This window comes from Hermetia illucens, chromosome 3 (assembly GCF_905115235.1).
Source record: "Hermetia illucens chromosome 3, iHerIll2.2.curated.20191125, whole genome shotgun sequence".
NCBI lineage: Eukaryota > Metazoa > Arthropoda > Insecta > Diptera > Stratiomyidae > Hermetia > Hermetia illucens.
The window spans coordinates 170,662,456-170,681,094 of record NC_051851.1 but is presented as its reverse complement, the minus strand read 5'-3'; the positions used below and the strand labels follow the sequence as shown (position 1 = coordinate 170,681,094).

General features: G+C 45.2%; 1 protein-coding gene across 1 annotated transcript; it reads right to left on the bottom strand.

Annotated features, from left to right (window-relative positions):
* Window positions 1-5,977: 5,977 nt before the first annotated feature.
* Window positions 5,978-14,173, bottom strand: LOC119652606 (F-box/WD repeat-containing protein 5). The gene is made up of 8 exons (XM_038056838.1): window positions 13,770-14,173; window positions 8,263-8,420; window positions 7,993-8,170; window positions 6,964-7,928; window positions 6,779-6,900; window positions 6,490-6,702; window positions 6,275-6,425; window positions 5,978-6,145 (listed from the first exon to the last, which is right to left on the bottom strand). The coding sequence occupies exons 1-8, from the start codon at window positions 13,981-13,983 to the stop codon at window positions 6,059-6,061; spliced, it is 2,088 nt and encodes a 695-aa protein (XP_037912766.1). The 5' UTR covers window positions 13,984-14,173; the 3' UTR covers window positions 5,978-6,058.
* Between the last annotated feature and the right edge of the window lie 4,466 nt (window positions 14,174-18,639).

Below are 18,639 nucleotides of genomic sequence, written 5' to 3'. Positions count from 1 at the left end.
CTGGGCATATCCGCGAACATTCCCGGACATACTCTACAGACCACCTTCGATCCGTCGGTAAAAAATACTGTGTCATAGCCTTACAGCACGTCGGTGGACTGGTTGGGAATGCTATTCATCTGCATGTGGCGCAGTTAGTTTGGAATTCTCAAGGTTCCTCAGGTGCTTCGTCTAGCTGAATCACCGACTGCATCGCCGACAGTGTAGACATACCACCGGCACATCTGGTGGCCTGGTATGAAGGCGGCGCAGTGCACTTCCTTCTGTTTCCGACCGCCGGTGCTCAGAGATGGCGGTGAGGAAGACGAGGCGGCAAACCTGTCGGCCAAACCAAAACCAAGTGGCCGAGGAGAACCTCCATAGTGGTGGCACCGGGAGACGCTGTACTCACTTTGGTTTGCCGGCCGTGATGCAGTAGGCGAATGCTCCAAAGGCCTAATTAGGGCGATTAGACGCGAGTCTTCACAGGGACTCATCTGAAGTGGTAATTGGCCACGAGACCCTACCAGGGGTATACTGGTACCATGAGAACCGGGATAGCTCCTGGACTCTCATACTTCGGGTGAACTCCCGTTGTATGTGAGTACAGCTCGGTTGTTTGCGGTAGGCCCCCTAGTAGGAATTTCATGGGGGCTGTGGTTATGCTCAAGCGAGAAGAGACCTTCGACCCTCGACGCGATGTTGCGTTTCAACACGGGTGCCGTACTCCTTAGTTCGGTAGAGATTTAAGTATATCTTGCATCCACCAGTATGAATGCTAAGCCATGCATTTGGTATAGACTGGTACCATTGTTGCTTGTCTCAGCGGGGCTCTGATTGCGGTCCCAAAATCAATCCGTGTCTTAAGAAGACCGTGGGATTAAATCGCAAGACAGGTGCTCACGTAAAACCCTCAATGACTTAACTGTTTCCGATCGCCAAAGAGAGCGGACTTGTGTCAAGTCGCTCCCGCAACAATACACATCATCATCATCATCAACGGCGCTACAACCGATATCCGGTCTAGGCATGCCTTAATAAGGAACTTTGTCAAGAATCTCGGATGTCACTGCCCGCCGCAGTCGACTATACGTCAATCGCCGAGGCCCAGAAAAACGACCCAGAGCTTCAGTTCCGGAAATCCGAAAATCAGATCTTGAAAATCCGGCTGTCTATAAACAAGGACGTAAATTCTTGGCCAGACAGTGCATCGTGTGTCAGAATTGTAAGATCAACAAGCACGTGAAAATGGAAGTAGGCGTATTCCCTCGATCGACCACAACATCCACCTCGACATCATTGGTCCTTTGCGGATCGGAAGCAACACCTCTGATTGACATTACGACACAATCATGTGCCCAGGCCCTTTGTCGAGAATGGATATCGCGCTCTAGAGTACCAGACGTAATCATTACGGACCAGGGAATGCAGTTTGAGTCTACTCTTTTATCGAAGATAGGCAAGCTCCAGGGTTTCAAACGCCACAGGACCACTGTATACCATCGCTAGGCCAATGGAATGTTGGCACCGGACGTTGAAAGTCGCCTTAATGGCTCGCGAGGATCCGTCGTGGTCGCAGTCTTTGCCTTTCGTCCTCCTTGTGGCGCGGCAGGATTCGCGGCATTCGAAATTTATTTCGAATGTTGCCAATTGCGAGCGGACAAATGACGCCATCGGCGCTCTCCACTCAGTTTAGACCTCGCCACAGAAGTGGAGAGCAGAGTGCCATGAAGGGACGGCAGGATATGTCAGATATAAAGATAATGGCTGGACTTCTACTTCAACTGACAGGACCTGAAAAAGAAAAAGGACTTCGATTTCGACTCAGCTTACATTTTTGAGACGTTAAAAAGTTATTGCTTGAGATATTGAGTTCAATTTGATTTTAAAGTAACCTAATACAAAATCCTCGCCATTCGTACAACCCACTGAGAGAAGTTCATGGCCAGCCCCACGGAGATGGTGTATGGAGGGGAAACTGCGGCTTTCCGTTGACCGTGGGCTGATTATCAAAGTAGAGTTAAGCGACTCTAGCAAGTTACGTCTGCTCAGACGCTCCTTACTTGTAATAGTTTCGTTTGGTTGGATTTATGCCGAGGTCACATCTTGCAGCCCACATGTACACCTTTCCCAACACGCCTTTTATAATCTCCATGATAACAGGGAAACATCCATGATGTTACCATGGATAATATCCACTTTCACACCAGCCTATTCTGATTAGAACTACCATGATGGCTTGGATACTTACGTTGATGCTCTCTCTACATCCAGAAAGAAGCTAGAATATTTTGCTTGCATTGTAGCGATGGCTCAATCTTCGCTTAGAGTCAGCATTGGGTCTGAACTAACAGTTACAGGATTTCACCAGAAGATTCCCACCACGAGCCTTCCGATTTTTTGAGAAAGAATGGGTTTCTGTCTTCTTTGGCTAGAATCTTGCCAAATCCCCCAGATTCGCTGGCACTATCAATGACCTGACAATAGTCCAACCAGGACCGCTTCCTGGCTGCCATGGTGTCTTGTACCATTTTCGGCAATCGTTGTATAGTTGTTAGCATTTGTGCCTGCAGCAGATATTGAAGCTACCCTCAGCAAGATCTTGCTTAGGGGAATCGTCAGTCCCCGTCGGACTGTCGATCTTCATGTCCTCCAAGAGCTCGTTGGCGGCGTCGCCTGGGTCCAGATCGCCTTCCGGTCTTATCAAGCGGAACACTTTCACCTTTTTGCTTCCAACTCTAAATCATTCTTTATAATCCGCCTTATCCAGTGATTACAGGCACCTTCTATTTATACAAAGTAGAAAAGGTTAACTGCCTACCTGGTGTCTCTCCTTGATCACCCCATGGGGATCCTGGGATTTTTAAGACACTGAGATTAGACGTGCTTGTTCCCTTCTAGGAATCTTGTTATATAGGACAATATTAAGCTTCACGCCGTTTCAGATGTCGCTGATTTGGAATTGGAATGGAGTTCATGCAAGGTTCTTCGTGATACCGTCCAAAGTATCACGAAACCAGTAATCCATCGTTTGGCTCGTCGAGGCGGTATGAAGCGTATCTCAGTTCTGATCTATGAAAAAATTGGTGGTACCTTGAAGATGTTTTTGAAAACTGTTATCTGTGAGGCCGTGATGACACTGAATACGCCAAGCTGAAGATCATCACGCTAGTCTGCGCACTTCTCTTGTGTTCAAAGGATGCTGAAGGACCCTTTACGACAGCTTAGCCTCGCGGTTGGTCCATACCTCCAGGTTTATCGCTAGCGGAATTACTATTATAACAATGATGCCATCTCCCGGCGTCACTGGTAAGTGGCTACTAGCTACCTCGCTGTTTTATCATATTCTTTGTTTGCAGAGGTTGCTTAGCATCCGAGGTCTTGCGCTCTCTGCTCCTCTTGTTTTCCTGTTTGATCTCATCTGGAGATCGATTACGCTTGAAGGCGGCAGATTTCGCCTTCTGCTGGTTTTCCAGGCGTTTGTTTTTATATCCCTCAACAATCGCCTCAAATTCAACTATATCCTTTTCATCCTGATCAACAATATTATCGCTCTCATTATTTTACCCCATCTTGCTCATAATATGGATGACCTTGTGAAACTGACTTTTGGGTAGGACTCTAGCAAACTTCCGCTTCTTCACTGGCGGCTGGAAGCTGATATTCTTTTCAGCTCTTGTTCCTTGGGGAACCCTTAAATTCGACATTTGTGGCGTGGAAGTACTATAGCTAGCACCCGCTACGTCCAATTCGATGGCAGGGGTTTTCAGGCTGCAAATCGCTAGTCTGTCTAATCCGAAGGTCCCTGCTTTTGATTCCAGCACAGTAGTGCTACCCCTGGCACCAGCTGAATTGCCCTCGACGGCTACTGTCTACTGGCTGGTTTGAAGCAGCTCGTCCTTCGATGATGCGCCTCGTCTTCTTCTTCTTGGTGTCATAGCCATGAACCCGTTTCCGATTCCACAGAAGGATTCTGGCCCGTGTAAAGGCGTCCCTGCTTCCTTCTTGGCTAGTTCGACCGCTGCTTCGTTGCCTTCCAACCCAGCATGACCTGTAACCCAGATTATCCAGACTTTGTTTGACGAGCCGAGTGTATTTAGTCTCTCAAGGCATTCCCATACCAGTTTAGAGTTCATTTGGTTGGACCTAAGTGCCTTGATCGCTGCTTGGCCATCGGTGAGAATAGCAATGTTCTGCCTCCTGTAGTTCCTTTGGAGATTAAAGGAGGCACATCTGTCTATGGCGTATATTTTCGCCTGGAATATGCTGGTGTACCTGCCCATTGGCTCGAAGTACATTTTCCTTGGACCAATGACATCGGCACCCGCTCCTTCTGCTGTGAGGGATCGGTCAGTGTACCAAGTAATCAGTTGCTGGTTTAAGCCGTATGTCGCAGCCACGCTCTCCCAGTTTGCCTTGTTACTCCAACGTGTTTCAAACTTCTTATCGAAGCGAAACCTCGTTGTCATGTTATCCCTTGGTATCAGTAATTCGGGATACCGCCTAGAAACAATATCAATCTTCCTTCGGTTTAGGCAGCTCCCCGCCTCACTGATATCCCCCGCCATCCTAAATATTACCCTCCTTGCCTGCATCTGTATATGCAGATGGAGAGGGGTTAATCCCAGAAGGGCCTCCAGGGATGCTGTTGGGCATGTCCTCATTGCCCCACCGATACACACGCAAGTCAGTCTCTGGAGCTTATGTAATTCCCTGGCTTGTGTGCTGAGTTCGGTTCTTTCTGTCCAGATTACCGCACCATAGGTAATCATTGACTTTACTATTGCAGTATATTCCAAAGTAGTATCTTCGGGCTACAACCCCATTTTTTCCTGCTATGGATCTACAAGTCATCAGAGCCCTCGTGGCTTTCCGACATATGTCTTCCAGGGTATTTTTTGGTGTAGCGTAATTCCCAAATATTTGATCTCTGTTTCTCGTTTCACCTCCATATCATGTAATTTTATGGCTCTCAGGTGATCAAGCTTACGCCTCCTAGTGAATGGTACTATGCAGCAGTTAATAGAGCATTCAATCTATTCTATTCATCGAATCATTTCCACGATTCCAGCCAGGTCTTATAGTGCCCTTTCGGGACGTAGCCGACGACTTGCGTAACCCCGCGGCTTAATTCTTATCGATATTCTCAGGCAGATTATTCTCTTAGCTCTTCCATTGTCGAGCGTCAGCTGGGTCGTACAAGCGATCGATGTTGAACTTAGTGGGTCGCAATTCTCAAAGCCTGCGAGAAATGGCGGACGCAACACGCAAGCGACCATCAGATGCTGATCCCTTTCGAGGCCGATGTCAACGCCTCTCCACCAACTTACTTTGCTTAGACCCAAAATGTCCAACTTATATCGCTGGAATTGCCGGTTAAGTTGGAGAAAGCGAGCATTCTAAGGACCTTTGCTACCGAGCACCGTGCCCACATTCCAGGAACCAATCATAGCCAGTTTTCGATAGTCAAAGGTCGTTGCCGTCAGGTCAGTCCCTATCCGAAGCGTTGTTGACATTTCGATAGCACTACAGTTTCAAAATTTTGCAGGTTGCTTTCTCACAAATTTCTGCCCCTTTTAGTCGCCTCTTACGACAAGCCGGGAAGGCTTTGGGTGTATGCTTAAGCCCTAACTCACAGCCAGAAACGCGGAGTATAATTTTTCCTTCCGACGACCCAGGCTATGGTCAACTTTCGCGAAGGATCGCTTTGGAATTAGAAGCTATAAGGGGGGAGCGGGGGTAGCCTGCGCCTGAGGACCTACTGTTTATTTTGGACTGCAATTAAACAACCAATCTAAAAAGGACAGAAATAAATGAATGGAAGAGTCGGATGGTGTTGAGAGTGCCTAACATTTGCCATCATCTCCACTCGAAAGTCCTTGCTCCTTGTCTACCTCGCTTAGTTTTCGGATAGTTGGTTTAGAGAGGCTGGGCCGATCTTTTTCGTTACTTTGAACTAACATAGGCACTCCCATTTCAGTTTAGAAAAACCCATTTGTTCGTAAAACAGCACATTTCGTTTAATATTTATAATATAATTCGATTTGATACAAGTTCATCTAGTTCATATTTTGAATTCCTACTTATGCTTTTTCTTCCTGAATTCCGCAGCTTCGCCTAATATTTCAACATTTAGACTTTTAGCAGTAGCCCTGGATCGCCATACCTGCACAATAAAGGTAAAGAAGGACATGTTGAAAAGGCAAAATGACAATTACTGCTTCCTCTTTGATTTGATGGGGTTGTTCTCTCCGAAAAACCGATAAAAATTTAATTTAATTGAAGCAACTCTCACCTTGATTGTGTGATCATCGCTCGCCGTGATGAGCAAATCACTGCTTTTAGGGCTGAACGCTACACTATTCACTACATCCTCGTGTGGATATTTTGCTAGGCACATTCCGTAGTATCGATCCCAAATGTATGCATGGCGATCCTCAGCACCACTGCGGAAGGGAAAAAGAACGTTAAATAACTCGATCATCTCTCACTGTTGTTTCCACTTCCTACCTCGCAACATAGTCATCAGATACACTTAAAAATATAAAGAAACATTCAATGTTTCCGGTGAAAGCTTTATGCGCACGATATGTTTTCCCGACCAGTGTCATTCGTTTTAAATCGATAACATGAATATCGATCTCCTGAGCAATTGGCGGAGGATGAATGTAGTCGGTTATGACGTATCCTTGCGGCCAAGCGCGAACATTTACATATAAATATCTGAAATTTGATTGAAATGGAAAAGGAAAATCAGATCTAAATCGGTGATTCAGCAAAAGGATGGGACTCTGGTTACCTCTGATCGGGGCTCAAAGCCATCCCTGTAATATGACCATGCATTTCAATAACTTTATCCACTCGATCGAACTTATCGGCTACGGCAGGGAAGTTATTCCAATCCGTTTCGACTTCTACACGCTAATAAGGAAGATTTTTTATACAGATACATAAATCCATGGAGCCATTAGATAAATTTCATACCATTCTCCTCTCTCGCTGCTCCATTCTTCGCTTCTCAATGCGCTCCTTAAGCGACGGTCCAGGATCCAACAACTTAGGAAAATGCACATTTTTCATTCGCTTGATAGCAATCTGATGTGGAGTATACGTAAGATACCCAGCGGTAAAGATGAGATACTTCGGATTGCGATACTCCTCATCATCATCGGACGACGATTCGACATAGTATTTGCTATGATTCGGGGGAACACGCTCTTCACTTGATTCGTTCCTTTGACTATTCGAGGAACCTTCGCCCACGTCTTCAGCTCTTGGACTACTCTCCCGAGATGAGCTCTTTGCCGTGCCTTTTCGGGATTTTTTTCTCGATGGAGACGAACAGACTTCTTTTCTTCGTCGTCCGTATTTTCGACGGAAAGCATCAACGTAGCGAATGGTTAGCGGAAGTGCTTTCATTTCGGCTGCTGGGTATTCAGCGTCGGAATCAATATCGGTTGAGTCGTCGCTGTTGAATACTAATGGAGGTAGTCCTTTGAATTTCGGATCCTGTAGAGGGTTGCCCACGATGTTTTGTTCCTTATCGTAGTAGAGAATATGCGCATCGTGCAAACCAAAGTCAGGATTGCCTTCAGCTTGGGCCAATTCCTGTAGAGCTTTCTTTATTGCGGCGGCGTTTTCTTGTTCGTCTACAATCGCTTCGGCAGCGTATGCTTCTTCCTTTTCATTATCAAACCAAGGACAATCGGCGACAGTTATGCTTCTAATTGAACTTCCATTTGGGTTGTAGAATTTATACAATTGCGTAAGGACCGGCTTTGTGGCGGAAGATATTTCCTGATCCGCTTTGTTGAGCCAAACTATCGAACAACTAACAGAACTTGAAAGCCAATACAAGTCTCCGGAAAGGAGATATTTCTCGCTGAACCAGGTCCCAAAAACATCGTAGGGCCGATTTCGAACTCGACATTTCAGATATGTATTTTCGTCTGAGGGAAAACGAAACCCCTTATTAGGCTCAATGGTTTTGCATAATTTGAAAGGACCATTTACCGTCGATTGCATACACTGCAATCTCCCCAGCTACTGAATTTATGCTTGGCAGTTGAACACCAGAGATCAAGAGGGCTGTATCGGACTTGTTGAAGGCGGACCATTGTGTGTATTTCCAGCTCCACGAGCGCATGTTGTAGGTGTACTTCTTTGTTGCCGGATGAGTTGCTGTCCACACCTAAAGTAAATGTTACCATCAAACCCAGGATCCTTTGGCAGTAACTGAATAGGCCAAGTAACGGCTTTTGAAATTTGAAAGTTGGCACTCACAATACAGTTGGCATCCTTCGAGCATGTTGCAAACCATTTTCCATTATTTGAGAAGCTAACATGGAGCACCTGATTTGTATGACCATATAAGATTTCGGTGTTGACTGATGGAATATCTGATGATATACGAGCGTATTCCTGACGCCATGATTCAGCACCTGAAATTAATAATGTTATTTTGTTTGCGCAGATTCTATTTAATTTGTAGCAAGAGAAATGCACGTGAATACAGACTGACAACATTCTATATTTATTTATTTGACGGACAATAAACAGAGTAAAATCCAATTACTTATTGCCCTCAGGAGGAGGAGAAAGGAATAATCTTATCTTATACTTAAAACTACTTAAAGAAGAGAAGTTAAAAGAAGTAAGCTTTTGTGCGTTGTAACTTCGGTAAAGAGATCGGGGAATGGAACTTCGAGCTCTGTGAAGGGCACGTAGAAAATGTCTGCGTTACGTGTATTATAAGACGCAGCACGGCAGGTGATATCGTTCGAGGCGGAGTAGTCTGTCAGATTCGAGGAAGCTTTAAAAAATGTGCATAAATCCAGATAGGATCTACGCTGTTGTAAAAAGGGGACTTTCAGAAAGCGGAGAGGAGAGGGGTAGTTCACACGAAGATACCGGAGCAGTCTTCTTTTTCTTCAGCCTTCACAGCGGGGTCGGCTCGTCGTGATCGGTTTCGCTATTTGGCCTGATCAAATGCCTGATCTGAATGCAATCTAGAGGCTTTTAAGTCCCCATCCAGTGTATAAAGCTATCGTTTTTTCGGTCGGTTTTTTGCTCGTTTGCATTTTTTCCACAATCGGTGTAATTCCATATCGATTACGGATATCCTCATTTCGGATGTGATCAAAACGTGTCACGCCATTAGTCCAACGCAACATTATTATCTCCATTACCGCGAGACGCCGTCCATTGTCTTTTATAGTCGGCCAACACTCAGAACCATAGAGAGTGACAAAATGGACGACTTTGTTTTAAATTTTACATTTGAGACGTTCGTTGATACGTCGATCACAAAGAATACCAGTTGTGGACTCCACTTCATCCAGATTGCGTTAACTTTACTTTCCGGATCATGGTAGAGCAATTGAACCCAGAGCACGAGTTCTTCTGGCATTAATTGTTGTCGTAGGATATACCAGATGAGTTCGTGATCGCGAAGTGGTCAACCTGATCACTTGTAAGGTGTCGGTTAGTTCAACCCCAACTGACCTTATGACCAGCTCTGGACTCGAACAATGTAACACCAATGGCGATGCTTTTGAAGTGCCAGAAATCCACAAACTTTGTACCATTACCGTTGCGGTTACCAAGGCGGTGTTTCCTCATTGTATGTTAGAGCATTCAGATCACCTATCACGATCATAATGTCATCTTTAGAATGCCTCTCCTGAACTGCGTGTAATTACCGTAGAAACCATCCCTCTGGACTACATCGGAAGTCTCCGTTGGTGTATAGCACTGTACAATAGTGGTGCTCCTTAATCTGCAGTCAAAATCCTGTCAGAAACCGCACCTTGAGGTAGCCGTCAGTAAAAATCCGACATCGGATTCACGTCTACTACCTCAAGAGAAAGAGAGAGAAAGAAGTACTCTCCAAAGTCCCATCATCTTTCTCTGCTCAGGTCCGAATGTCCAACGTATATCACTGGAATTCTGGTGACCCTCGACCGTTGCGCTTTAGCTAATTTTAAATATCCTTTTTTCCGTAGATGTTCTTCCGATTACCGCACCAAATAGTTTACAGTTGCCATTTGTCTAACGATACTTCGTGACCTCATAAATCTGTAAAACTACGTGGTTTCTGGTGAATCGGAGTTATAAGGGGCGAAATAACGGTCTAAAGTTTTTGAAGAGGAGGAGGAGTTTTTTTGCATACAACTTCATAACCATAAATTTCTGTAAGCCCAAATTCAACATGTTTATGTAGCTAAAAAAATCCTATCGGTTGAATATAATCCCCCCCCACCAAACGTTCGCGCTCATACTTTCGTTTGGTAATTTGAGTCTCCTTCTTTTCTATAATTTTGCAGACACCGTCAATTTATCTTTGTCGTTCATATGATTAGTCTAAAATGATCATACTGACTTCTTTCGCATAGGAATACCGATCGACCACAGTTTCGGAATTCAGGATTTCACACAAAAAAAAAATTTCCCTGTTCGAGTACTCATTGCCTAGCACCAAAAGTTCGGGGATTTAAACATTAAAAGCCAACCGTCAACAAAAAAACGACAATTTATGTTTGCAGGGAAAACGTTTTTTACAGAATAATCGCCAAATTACGAATGCCAAGAAAAGGGAAGAAAAATCAGACCCAAGACTACAGCAGGGCAATGGTGTTTTGTCGCTATTATCGTCAATATCCTGTCCGATTGAAGCGCTTGCTTCGAAATTGTCCAGCTGACAAAATGATTTTACTCCCAGGGTAGCAAATCCGCTGCTGGTCTGTAGGATGACATTACGAATGAGACCATCCCTGCCTGGATGTAGCTGGACAACTCGGCGCATCCGTCAATGGGTGGATGGTAGCTTGCTACCTTTGATTAAGACATGTCTCCCACCTGCCGATCGGCGAATCGGCGTCATCATTTGTTGCGAAGCTGCGGTGTCGCCAAGCACCCGTCGCACCAGCGCCGCCAAAATTCCTGTTGGAAGTCACTACCAGTGTCTGAGTCGATTACATGGACGATTCGGCAGAGTAGGTTCAGACACCGCAAAAAGCGGCCAGAGATAGTGTAAATTTTTTGTTTGGGCCGTCTCGTCGAAGTATCACAGGCCTGGAGTTGAGGCGATGCGTCATGCTTCGCCGACTTGACCGCTGCGTGCGGAGATATGAAATGCCAGATCGTGCTGAGATCCGCGAAAGTTCACTGATTCTGCTCTGATAGTAGCAAAGATAACCAGACCCTGCTGTTCTCGCCGAGGACGGCCTTACTATTACCGCTGTAGAGGTCGGTACATCGACATCGACAACTTGTGAAATGAGTGAAAACATCAAGAAATGCTTGAGAGGTAACAACCTCGACCACCCCGAAGTGCACGACTCGCGTAGCCATCGTCGAGTATGTCGAGTATTTGGTGCCCATGGACAGCATAAACGGGCCACAGTTGTCGACCCGGCCCGGTGTCATTTACTGTTCGATGAGCTCCCTTAGATGCTTTCGGTATACTGCTAAGCGATGAATGGCTGTCTGTCTGGCCTGAAGAATCCAATATCGAGAGCGCAACTATTGTAACATGAGTTGTACTCCACAAGTAGTGAAGTGCGCCTGTTTAGTCAGTGCATCGTGCTTGGGTAAGATGATGGGGAAGTGCTGGTCGTGTAGGAGCTTCGAGTGTTGGGGTCGTCCTCCCAGGCATTGCAATCCTTAATCGTCCACGCTTGCAGCTCCGTCTTCAAGGCCATATTTTGCTTGATGCGTAACATAAGATTAGACACCTGGTTCATTTTCTGGCCGTTGATGATGGAGGTGTCAAGAAGAAGTCGTCGCGATGGATAGAGTCCAACGCTTTATACGAGTCACAATGCTCAATAAGTGACGAAGTTGGTTGAATCGCTTTGAAAGCGAGATAACCAGCTCTTCGAGAGCACGTTGGGAAGGGCAGTCGGAGCACGAATAAAAGCTGCCGATGTCACGATGACTGGATACCTTTCCTCAATTTGACTTTATTGCAAATCCGCTCAGGAAGACGATGCTATAGCTACGTCAGAAACTAGTGTTGACGTGCCATGCTACATCGGGCCTTGCCACCAAAAAGGATAGTCGAGAAGCTCTACCGCTGAAAGGCCTCGATTCGCACAATCAGCGGGATTCTCGGCCGATCCCCAGTAACGACAATCCGCTCTGAAACCGAGAGCCCGGATTTTCTTCACTCGATTTGGCACATAAGGTTTCAATTCTGTTGAGTGCTTGGGAAGCTAGCAGAGCAAGACTTGAGAATCCATACAATATGTGCATGGGATCTCCACAAATGGTAACGCTGATCGCACGTTGTCTACCATGACTGCCAGAAGAAGTCCTGCTGTGAGCTCCAAACTGGGAATCGTAGTGTCGTCTTCTGGTGAAGTGATTCGCTGCGGCATCTTAAGAGATACTAGCTTTGTACGCGTTGCAATGAAGGTGTCATGAGCGCGACTTTCTTGGTCTTGGGTATGCGCCCAGAGGACTGCTGCGCAAGCCCGAATTTTGACGCGTGAAAAGCCGTGAAGGACTAATGTGTGTGTAGAAGCCATGTCTGATCATTGTGGAATACGCAATTGGTTGAGGTTATCAAAATATTGCGAAAGCTTAGGCAAGTCCGTGCCGTATGATCTGGGAAAGGCGCATTTCAATCCAAACCAGCTGCCTAAATGGATTGCATCGTAGACCAAGCGCCGATGCCAAAGTCAAGTGAAGAGGTAATTCGGTACACTGCTGCAAGACGGGGACTGTATTGTATGGACTTGAGGCTATTCCATACACAATTGTGACCGCGAAGACAGAGTAACCAAGTCAAATGAGCACATGCTTATATCTTCTTCGAAGTTGGAGCTGCTTCGCCAATCGAAATGTTATCAAGCTCGCATTTGAGCCAGAGTCGCACAATGCTCGGACCAAATGCTGTTGCCCAAACTTGTCAATTGCGTAGTCTTATGTCGTTGCCAAGAGGACTCCTATTTAGTCTCTTGCCATGAAGGAAATCAAAGGTTCTTTTCATGGGACTGGAATATGCCTAATCCGTCTCGTGGATCGGCTGTGCCGCCGCGGGGCGATGTTGGTTTTTGGACTGAAGCCTGTTGTTCTATTGGAGATGGGGTGTGGCAGAACCTCGTGTTGCGTGGCTCTTCGCACCGCCGGCACCCTTATGGGGAACCTTCCTTACACGAATGGCTCAATCTGAGGCAGGTCAAGTAAAGATTTGAGGCTCATGGCCATCATGCTTGCCAAGTGCTGACAAGGACTAATCCACTATCAACTGCTATCAATTGATCAATTTTTAAGGATGTGGGTTTAACCGTGACTCAGCTATAACGCTAAATATGAGAGATGTCCTTCATGTTCCCACGTAATGTTATCTTAAACCAAGTGTGGTATCAAACCATAGGAATTTTGAATATTTGTACCATAATTAAACCATCTGACACCCGACAGCCCATATATGCTTGCTTTCGGTAGGACTGCTATGTCTGCCAACAACTCCATATAGCTTCCTTCAATTGCTTTCCCATTTCACTAATGTCGGTCGATATTTCTTGGTTATTCAGGCTCTCTTATTCTACTTTTCCGCAAAAGTAGGGCCATCCTCTAAGAAGTTTACTAAGAACCAGTGAATTATATAGTGTTGTTATGACCGACACCAGAGTCATACCTTCCCTATATCGTCCACTAAATTGTGCCGGCAAAAATCTATAAATCCTCAGAAAATATCTTTTTATATAACATTAGCCTGCGACGTTAACATTTCATCTATTTTTAGCCAATTTTCTAACAAAAATAGAAAGTTTTCCACGCACCTGGTTTGATAGCAACATCCGATTGCACGTCAAAGTCCCGCAGGAACAACTTGTGCCACAGATACTCTGTGGTAGCGATTTCCTGCCATCGTTTGCACACCAAACTGCACTTGAGCACCTCCTGCACCCGCAACTGAAGAAAGATCTTGATTAGGACAGGCTCCGGAACTCGCCACCAATTTCCATACTTGGGGGCAGGACCTGGATTATTCATTTTGCAGGGCGGGGTAGAAGTAGCAGGTCTCCCTCAGTCTTTGGGCGAGGAGGACCATAGGACTCACTAACGGTTTTCACGACGTACAATTGTACGAATTTGGCAAAAATATCTTAATGACCTAAAGCCATTAGAACGGTGCACCAAAACGTAAATAAAAGGTTTTCACCCTGTTCGTGGATTGGTAAACGTCAGCCACGCTAAGAAAACAGCTGGCAATCAGCTGGTGAGGTGGAAAGCTGTACGTGACGTTGAGGTAAATTAGAAGCCATTTACCGAAAGCAGCCACCGGAATATGGCGGAACCAAGAAGCTCCGGAATTGCATTGCAACTTTGGATCAACGCGAATGAAGCTTTCATTTTGGTTTCTGCATTAACTACACAAGGATTAGATGGGCGGATAGGCAGACATTGAATCGATTTTAATAATTTTTATGGATCTCGAATGCATACTATACTCAAGCAAATACTTTAGTAGACACTACAGTGTCCGCGAAATGTACGTGCAAATGGAAATATAAGCGATTGTTCAATTTTAACCTCAGAAACAAATTGCTCAAAGAATATTTTGCAAGTTGAAATACCTAATATGCTTACTAAGGTCGTCCTTTTTTGAATTTTCAAAAAAAAATAAATCTTTCCCACTTGGAGAGGTAATACTTTTGTCGAATGCATCTTTTTCATTAGCATTTTATTGAGAAAAAATGTCTCAAATCAACCATTATTTGATCAAGTTGCGGAGAGAGTACATTGCCTATAGCACGCAAGGGTAATTTCTCAGCAATGGTATCTAACATAATATTGAAGGGCCGGATCAATTTTGGAGGGAACCTGGAACGCCAAGGTGTGATGTAGAAAAGAAAGCTCGCTATTTATTCGATGATAAGATTAAGTAGCTCTATGAACACTTAAGGATCAGCAAAATTTACTTTTCGTGAAAAAAGTTACAAAATCCATTATAGGGACCAAAATGATTACAAAAGGCAAAAAGTATACTTACAGGTAGAGAGATAGAGAGAGAGACAGCAGTTTCTTCAATTACAGTGGAAAGCCTGCAATTGAAACGAGGTCATTCCTAACTGAGGAAGGAAATACGGTAGAAGTACAAAAAAAACATAAGTGGATGCATATGTTTTCTGTTTACTAAGGAGGTACCCTAGTGCATCAGGACACAGTTTGTTCCTTGTTATTATCAACTTTTTCCTATTTTCAATATTATTATACCTAACTCTATCCAAGTGATAAACTTACAATAGCGAAACAAACATAAGGAGAACAGAAACACCCATGACCACTAGGATTCGAACCCGGGGAACCGAGAGTCTGAACTTATCCAGTCTAACCTAGCATGTATATTTTTGAAAAAAAAAAGAAAAATAGAAAATGGGGATCCTAGTTTAAAAGTTTCTTAAGGGGATCCCTCAACTATGAGTTAGTCAATGCTAGGTGAAAAGTCCCACAGAAAACGCACTGCGTCCCAGAAGAACTTCACTGGTTATCCTCTATCTATTAATAATAGTATGTCGTCCTGATTATAAATGAAGAGCATCTGTATGAGCCCGTGGGATATGATACAGAAAGTTTTGAAGTAAAGGTAGCAAATGTAAATATCAATCCGTGCCAGAAAATTGCTATTCCTTCTACATCGAAGAACGAGAACGCTTGGATATTCAAATTGATTTTGGGTGAATATCCCCGTCGCAAAGGGTAAAGTACGTTGAATATGTAAAACAATGAAAACTTATAAGGATTCAAGTAGGTATGGCGCCATCATAAAACCTCTTCAGTTTGTTAAAGCCGACTAGCTCGGTAGCGTCTATAAGGTATACATAGTTGAAGGACTGCTCCATTCACACAGAGGAGAAGTGAAGGCTAGTATTGTCACAAAACCCTCCCAGTTACTTTCTGAATTATTCACTAAAGAAAATAAACACTCTATGAAATTTGTTCCTATCCTTCTAAAAAGCCTTCTTTAAATGAGCTGCTGCGCAGAGCCTCCTTTTTGTTGGGGTTTATCTTCTTGCTAATTATGTCTGATTAATTTTAATTCAGAACCATTTCGCTAAGATCCACGACTTGATGCAAGAGCTGTCATGTCAGTAGCATTCGAGGAAAGATGGCATGGTCCGCTGACAACCTCGGGGTCCTCTAGCTAAGGAAGCATAGTGAACTCCATCGATAACAAGAAAAAATTGTATCGGTGAACTTCGCCGATAGATCCTGCGTCATGTTGATAATAGCCATTAAAATCTCCGACCTTCTTGAAATCAATGAAGAGTAGAGTAGTAATTGGGGCTTTAAACTCTGTGTGCTAGATGTCCTTACCGGTTTTTGATAATCAGGACTTTAGAGCTTTCCTTTGTATGTGGCAAGACGGTGGAGCTATCATGGCAGTTGTTTCTACCCTTGACAGCTTCCAATGTATTAGAAAGAGTATTACTTCGTTTGGCCATTCCGCTAACCCTTTTATTGCTTTCTATGTTCCTATGCCCGGGAACCTAATGGAGGCTGACTTTGGGCATGCGCCTAGTCTGCTCACCGCATCCTTGGATATTCCACCAGTCTGAAGGATGTCTCCACTGACTATAAAGCTTGAAATGCCGCTTGGTTGTCGTTCAGAATGGCTAAATTACGTTTGGGGCGCGTATTGTGTCCAATCCATCGGCAGGCATTCAGTATCGCCAGTAACCGCGCTTGGAATACACGAATCCAAGATGACCACACTGATCTGACTGGAAAGGCCCCACAACATCCAGACTCACCTAGTCTGAGAGTATTGCACGCTGCAGCGTATTCAATATGAAAGTCCAGGGGAAGGTGGTGTACCAGCATATTGACGGCGTCTGTCGGACTGTAGAGCCTCAGTCGCGGTTCTTTGAATCATACTTTAGGATGGGACAAACTAAAGCTGTCTACATTCAGAGAACCATCTTCAGCTGAAGACCCCGCTTCCTTGCAATGGTACTATTGGAGGCGCAGAAGATGTTTAGTTTTCAGTTCCATGTTTCGTCTCCAATTTAATTTATGATCCAGGATCACACCTAGATACTATACATTGGACGAAAGTTGAAATTCAGATATCCTTGCCTTAGTGGTAAGTAGCATGAGATTCGTTTAGGTTGGATTTATGCCAAGCCCGTATCGAGTAATTCACAAGCACACTCTTCCCAACGAGCCGTGATTTTATTCAAAACGGAGGGAATCATCCCTGACACCAATATGTTCACGTTGTCGGGATACACCATCATGTTCACTATGTTCTTGTCTAGTATCCTTAGTATTTCATCTATCACTATCAATCAGAGCACCGAAGAGCTGGCATCACCCTGGGGTGTCCTTTCGCTTACAGTTCTGGTTCAGTGGCTGCCTTTCAGATAAGATTGAATTATCCAATATGTACGACACCCCTCCAATCATATTCTGATAAGAACCTCCTTGATTGCTTGAGTACCAACGTTGTTAAATGCTTTGTTGATATCTTTTTTTTTGTACGTACACCGAGGTGGAAAATCTTAGAAAGACACGTCCGCCGCAGCTCCGCCGTCCGAACGGCGGAACTACAGCTGGCGCGTGTGGGATTCACACCCACTAAAAACCACCCCCGGTCTCTCCAGCCCCAACCCCGCGGGACCACCATTGAGGTATTACTTCGCGGGGTAGGTTTGCTCTTAGGCACTCATCCTTCTCCTATTTGCAGCTTTCCTCCTTCTTTGTTCCTTCAGCAACTCCTCCTGCATTTCGATGATTGCGGAGCCAACCGCAAGCCACTCGAACTCCAGCATCTCAGTAACCAAGCTTTCCGGGGTCCCGCTCCTGCCCAGCACCTGGTTTAAGCTCCTTCTCTCCATTGCAAATCGTGGGCAGTGAAACATCACATGCTCTGGATCCTCCGGTATGCCATCGCATCTGGGACAGTTCGGAGAATCATCCAACCCAAAGCGGTGCAGATACTGCCTGTAGCAACCACCGTGCCCCGTGAGGAATTGGGTAATGTGGTAGTTGGTCTCCCCATGTTTTCGCTGAAGCCACACCCCAATGTTGGGAATGTGCCTGTGCGTCCACCGACCTTTCGTAGACTCGTCCCATCTGCGTTGCCAGAGATCAAGCGACTCTGATCTTGCCGCATTTCTACGCTGTGCATGCCCCTCCATATGTCTTGCATTGTACAGGACACTCATTTCTTTAGCCAGAATGTCAACTGGGATCATGCCTGCCATCACCAATACTGCCTCATCTGATGTGGTTCTAAAAGCACTGCAAATCCTCAAAGCCATCCGCCGGTAAACCGAGTTCACCTGCTTCCGTTTCTGAGAGTTTGCAAGCGCCTCTGCCCACACAGGCGACAAGTAGAGCAGGATGAAGCGCACCACTCCGGCTAGCACCAACCTTCGGCAATGTTTCGGCCCACCAATATTTGGCAACATTTTTGCAAGTGCCGTGGTGGCACTGGCTGCCTTTTGGCATGCATACTCTAGGTGTTCCCTAAAACTCAATTTGGTGTCAATTATTACCCCCAGGTATTTAATAGCCGGCTTTGATACGACCGTATGTCCACCGACCTCCACTTTTACAGTGTTATTTTTCCTGCGTTTCGTTATTAAGACCGCTTCCGTTTTCGCGTCCGCCAAAGTCAGCCCGGCCTTTTCTAGCCAGGAC